The 6,058-nt window shown below is 44.6% G+C and overlaps 1 protein-coding gene across 4 annotated transcripts in view; it reads right to left on the minus strand.

The window, feature by feature from the left end:
- The window catches only part of LOC8068735 (putative disease resistance protein RGA3), a 24,155-nt gene extending 18,302 nt beyond the window's left edge, over positions 1-5,853 (minus strand). For all 4 annotated transcript variants that reach the window (XM_002450715.2, XM_021461658.1, XM_021461659.1 and 1 more), the window contains exon 1: positions 5,406-5,853. In XM_002450715.2, coding sequence (XP_002450760.2) covers positions 5,406-5,726 — 321 coding nt within the window. In that variant the 5' untranslated portion in view covers positions 5,727-5,853. The remainder of the gene's footprint in view (positions 1-5,405) is intronic.

The following is a 6,058-nucleotide window of genomic DNA, read 5'->3' on the forward strand; positions in this document are numbered from 1 at the left end:
GGTTGCGGTGCTTGCGAGCATCGTGGTTTGGTCGCGGACAGGTGGAGCGGGTACTGTTGGTGGTCCGGTTTGCCGGGCGTACCCGTCTCTGCTCTCCGTAAGGACTTAGTCAGGGAGCGCCCCCCTGGGACTTACAGTGCAGCTCCAAGCTATATGGGCTCTGGCTTGACTAATTAGCAGGACTCCACTAGTAGGGTGTACTTTCCGGGTAGGCGTAAGGAATGTAGCTTGGGTATTCATATTAAGAGGTCGGTCAGTTCGGGGTCCCATTGCTATGGGCACGGCTGCCGCGCGCCCCGGCAAAAACTTACGAGTGGCATCCTATTAGTTGGACCCTGTGAAAGGTCTCGTAGTGAAACCCTGCCTGCTCACCTTGGTAGTGTTTTGGGGAGTCGCGACCCCGGGCGAATGGGAATCACGACTTGGAGTGAACGTGCACACCTCTGCAGAGTGTAAAACTGATATATCAGCCGTGCTCACGGTCACGAGCGGCCCAGACCCTCACTTGATGAGCAAATTGGATTCACTGGATACTTGGAGGCGAAATTTGGTTGAGGTTGCTACCTCGTGCTTTGGCGGAATGGCTATTCCGTGTTGGTAGGATTGCTATCCTATGTTCTTAATTGGGATTGTTATCCCATGATATTAATGGGGTTGCTACCCCGAGTTACTATCCGAGGTTGCTACCTCGGTGATCTTAATAATAATAGTAATTATAATGATGACTAATAATATTGCTAATTAACCTTCATCTAAATAAGGGTTGGGATGCTTTACTCATGTTTAGTAATAGGTTGTTTTAATAAAAGAATTGTAATAAAAGTGTACCAACTAAAAAGCTCACCTGCAGTTAAACAGTGTCAGCTTTTCCTTTGATTAAGCCTTGCATGTCATTATACTTTCCGTCTGTACTCGCTGAGTTCGACATGAACTCACCCTTGCTATTTCCCCCCCCCACACCTCAGTGTGTAGTAAAGTGCTCCTCAGAAGAGGGATAAAGATGCTATGGAGTTTTTCTAGAAGCTTATCAGAAGTGCTTGGCGTACGGAGCCCCCAGTCAACCGTCCCTGAGAAGAATGGAGCCTAAGAAGTTCTAGCTACTGTTTCCGCGTACTCTGATGTTTGTAAGTGTTAATTTAAATATGTTTTCCGCTATATATAACATTGTTTTCTGATATTTCTATTCTTTGTTGTATGTGTGGACTTCCTGGGCACACATATGACGACTCTGGTCTTATTTTTAAAGCCAGGGTGTGACAAATGTCGCATTGCAGCAATGCTATGACTGGAATAGAAATCGACAAGTAGCTCAAGCGGATGACAACTCTTTTTTTACTGAAACAGTAGAGGTTGTGGTGGACATGGTCAATGCTTTTGGATTTGTAGGGGTGCTTTTGAATTTGTACTATAGTAAAACGGTAACGCTCGTTATAGGGCGTCCGTCTATTCGGACGGACCTCGACTCCACCGAGCCACGAAGCAAAGCGACGCGCTCCATCTCATCCCCGTGAATCCCCGTGCCCACTCTCTTCTCTGCTCACCTTCTTCCCCTCTCCGCTCCTCCCCGCACTGTTGCGCGTGTTGCTACGCTCGCCGCTGCTCTCACCGCTGCTTTCGTTGCTGCTATCACCGCTGCTCTCATCGCTGCTCTCACCGCTGCTCTCATCGCTGCTCTCGCTGCTGCTCTCCGGGACGACTACCACACTCGCATCTAGCTCGCTACCGCCTTCCCTGTTCGCACTCCCTTCCTCCCTCCGTGACCTCCATGCCACGGAAGAGGGGAGTGACAACAGTGGCTTCCAGTGAGCCGCACCTCCCTCCCTACTTGTCTTCCTCCCTCGCTCCATGATGACATCGGTGGCTTCCGGTGAGCCACCCCTCCCTCCCTACCTGTCTTTCTCCCTTGTTCCATGACCTCCATGTAACCGGAAAGGAGGATGACAGGTGGTGGCTTATGGAGAGGTAGGTCTAGATCTGAGTCCTCCTCCTCCTTCACCATCTCCTTCTCTAGATCTGAGCTTTCCTCCTCCTTCTCCTTCTCTTTCTCATCCTCCTCCTGCTCCTTTGGATCTGGATCTGAGAGATGGCGCGGTGGCTAGGGTTCGAGCGAACTCTCTTGCAGTAGGCTTGTTTTGATGTTTCCATAAGCAATATTTTTTGTTACACTAGTTTTTTTTATGTTGCATCTCGCATTGATTTTTTTGTTTCTATTGTTGCAATACTGTTGTTTTGCTGTTGCAACAAGTAATTTTTTATTTGTGTTATTACTTTTTTTTTCTGATGTTGCATCTCACATTTGCCTTTTTTGTTTTTGTTGCTGTAGTAGCGTTTTTTTTCTGTTGCAACGAGTAATTTTTTTTGTTGCATTAGTCTTTTTTTGTGTTGCTCTCTTTTGCATTTGCTTTTTTGTTATGTTTTTGTTGCAGTAGTATTTGTTATGGACTTATGGTGTTACAACAATCAAATTGTTCCTTTGTTGCATTAGTTTTCTATTTTTCTGTTATTGCATCTCATGTTGCAGTAGTTTTTGTTTTGTTGTTGCAGTCGCTTTCTTGCGATATTGTAGTAGAATTTGTTTCGTGGTGAAGATGTGATGCACCTAGCGAGGCACAACAAGGGATGGGGTGGTGCAACAGAATGTTAGTGTGACTAGTGGCGAGGTGGGATGGCAAGATGGACACGTGCTTGCCTTATTCGCGATGCAACTCAACTCCCATCTCGCTAAGTTGTGCTCTGTGCCTCCCTCCCAACCTACTATCCTCTAATCTGCTCCGTGCTCCCTCCCATCCCTCTCTGCTCTGCTTCGCTTCGTGCAGGGGGAGGGGGACATTCTGTATGGAGGAGTTTCATGCGGGAGGTACACAGATCCTAGGTGCGTCCGGACGGGCCTCTAGATCCGAACGCCCGAGCGCTAGCAGCGGCGATAGTAAAAGCTGCTTTTGGGCAAAAGCACATATAGCTTATGGGCTCTTTGGTTACGCTTTTGGCTTTTGGAGGCAAAAAAGCACAGTCAAAAGCCCAACCAAACAGAGTCTAGAGGCAAAAAAGTACAAATAGTCACTAGCTTTCTTCAGTTGATTTGCAACAGGATCATGAGTTGAACGAGCAGTGGAGGTAGAAAGGCAAGGGCTACTCAGACATATCAATAAGCGGTCACATGTCATCCTTTAGTGACATTGATGGTGATGTCCCTGAGGTGGTGGTAGTAGGCATAGTCTCGTATATGCACTTTCCGAGAAATAACTTTAATTAAATATAGTAAAAAATAGTACTATTTATAATACATAATTAGTATCATTGGAAAGATCTTTAAATCTAGTTTTTTAATAAATTTATTTAGAGACACAAATACTACACGTATTTTCTACAAATCGAATCAAACTTGTGGCACAAAAACTTAAAACGACGCTCTTTTTCGGAACGGAGGGGGTACATGACAAGGAGGATAAACAGTATAGGTGGCGCCATCCTAGATAGCTAGGCAGCAACCATGAAAATAATGTAACCACAAGCAGTGTCCTTGCTACAAGGAGTACACACAACGACAACTTCGTTCATTGAACGTCGAGAGATCCATAGATATGTCAACGCAACCGCATCCTCCGATCTGGAAAAATAGCAGAAGCAACTCCCTAGCACGGTGAACCATGGAGGGAACCATTTGTCATGGCCAAGCAAAGGCACCGTATCGGACATGGCCATTGGCAAATGCGGTAGCCACAACATGGTGCAGCACGGGGCAAGATATATAGGTGCGTGACCTGATGATGCTCTTCTTTTTTTCGAATTACACAAGTACAGACAAATACGCTCAACACGCAAGCACACTCATCCCTACGAACACGGATACGTAAACCCTATCTCATAAGCACCTCCAAAAGACTATGCCAGCACGTCTCGAGATTGATGAAGTCATCATAGGTGTCTCGTTGTTTACGGAAACATCACCTACCACTTAAAGCATAATGCCAATAAATCTCGAAATAAATCTAAAAAAATACAAGCACCTATACCAGGCGGGTTGGTTCAACCCATAAGAAACCTAGCCAACTGACCTGATGATGCTCTTGGTAGATCAACTCAACAACATGGAGTGGCAAACACCTCATGCTACCACCCCAATACTATCTAACATGGCGGCATAGGAAGTCTTATGGTTCATGTTTGAAACCTAAACTCATGACAGCGTAGTAGATTGGGTACAATGCATGGGATATTTGCACTAAACCTCTTGGGTGTTATATATGTAGTACATAGACTTGGACGGCTAGATATGATTTTAGCTTATATTCAGTCAACAAATAAGCTATCATCAACCTCAGGAGCGTAGATGTCATTTTCAAACTCAATATAGATATGGGCAGTAATCGGGATTACCAAATACTGAAATTCTCTAGACTGCATATTTTTCAGACCATAGCTTACCAAAAATTTCTGAGCAAATTAAATAGACAAATTTCTGAGCTTAGATGCTTGGCCCATTTGAATATGGCACGTGAGTTGGGCTACCTCGGACCACTCCAGTGCCAAACCCTAATTACTCCCTTCATCCTAAAATATAATGTACTATGGCTATTTTCAGACAAAATAAGAGAGGAGCAAATAGACGCATGTACCCCTCACTTAACATAATTACTCCCCCCATCCTAAAATATAATGTATTGTGGCTATTTTCAAACAAAATAAGAGAGGAGACAATAGACACATGTACCCCTCACTTAACATCCTACTTTATTAAAATCTGATCCTATTCTGCATGATTAAAGGGTGCAATCTAAGTTTCTTTATAGAAAATATGGTAAGCACTTAATTATTTTCATATCCCGTATTTTTATTTAACTAAACGTTATCTTCTTGTTCTCCAAATGTACTATATTTGAAGACACCTCTCAAATACCTGAATGCACTCTATTTCAAGATGGAGGGAGCATGTTCCTTAACACCCACTGCAAAAAAAACTACTCACCGTTTGCATATCAGCACTATGAACTCTGTGCACCAACCGTCACACATTCACCATGCGTAGTCACATATTTTGGGCCGTGGTATACTCTATCCACCTTAACATATAAGGTATCGATATCGTCCCTAGAAATTCTTCAACACATTAGGGCTTGTTCGGTTAATTTTTAATCCGAGGAAGATTTTGACTTATATGGGATAATAAAATCCCTTCAATCCCCTTCTAGCTAACCAACAAGCCCTTATCAGGTAAAGCAAATGAAGTATTTGGGTTAGCGATAGATATTAATGGTAGGTAGACATGTCAATTTATCTTTACAAAAACTGATCCCTAGATTACTTGAGTAGTACATTTTAAGTATATTCGGATATATACTTTGCATTATTTTAGGATGTAGTGGCGAGCCAAAAACATAAAAAATCAAGTGAAATCCAGAATATACCTTGTACCACTTTTGAGTGCTCTGCAGCTTGCCTGGCGGCCTGTCGGGTTGGAAGTCATCAAACATATCAGAGATCTCGTAGGCCACATTCTTGAGGCGTTTCAGCCACAGTCGCGCGCTGTCGTCGTTGATAGACCGCTTCTCTGCATCCGCGATTTCCGCCTCGATGGATTCGAGCGTCATGTTCATGACCTCGAGGTCTTCCTTGAAGCCCTGGATCCTGTTGAGCGGACCTTGGACTGAAGCCTGGAGCAGCGCAGGCAGCTTGCTGACAACTTCCTTTATGACGGCCCCGGCCAGCATCTCCCCGACGCCCACCATGGCTGATGCTGCAGCCTCAACCTCTCAATATTGTGGGTGGAAACGACGGTGTCCTTGGGTGAGCGTGCGGCTGAAGGTGGGTGGGCTTTTGCTGTTATAACAACAAATAGTGAGCAGGAGAAGCAAGTTTGGAAAAGCTACGGGATCACTGGAATTATTGGATCGGTCAGCTGCACATATGGACAGCTTCACTCCACGTTGATATCATCTTTTTTTTTCCTTCCAACTTAGCAAAAGGTTACCTATTGTGATGTTGATCGAGGGAGACGACTAGTCACTGGTCAGAAACCAGAAATTTCCATGCATGAAAAACGCAGCAGATCTGCTCAGAA

This window comes from Sorghum bicolor, chromosome 5, assembly GCF_000003195.3.
Source record: "Sorghum bicolor cultivar BTx623 chromosome 5, Sorghum_bicolor_NCBIv3, whole genome shotgun sequence".
NCBI lineage: Eukaryota > Viridiplantae > Streptophyta > Magnoliopsida > Poales > Poaceae > Sorghum > Sorghum bicolor.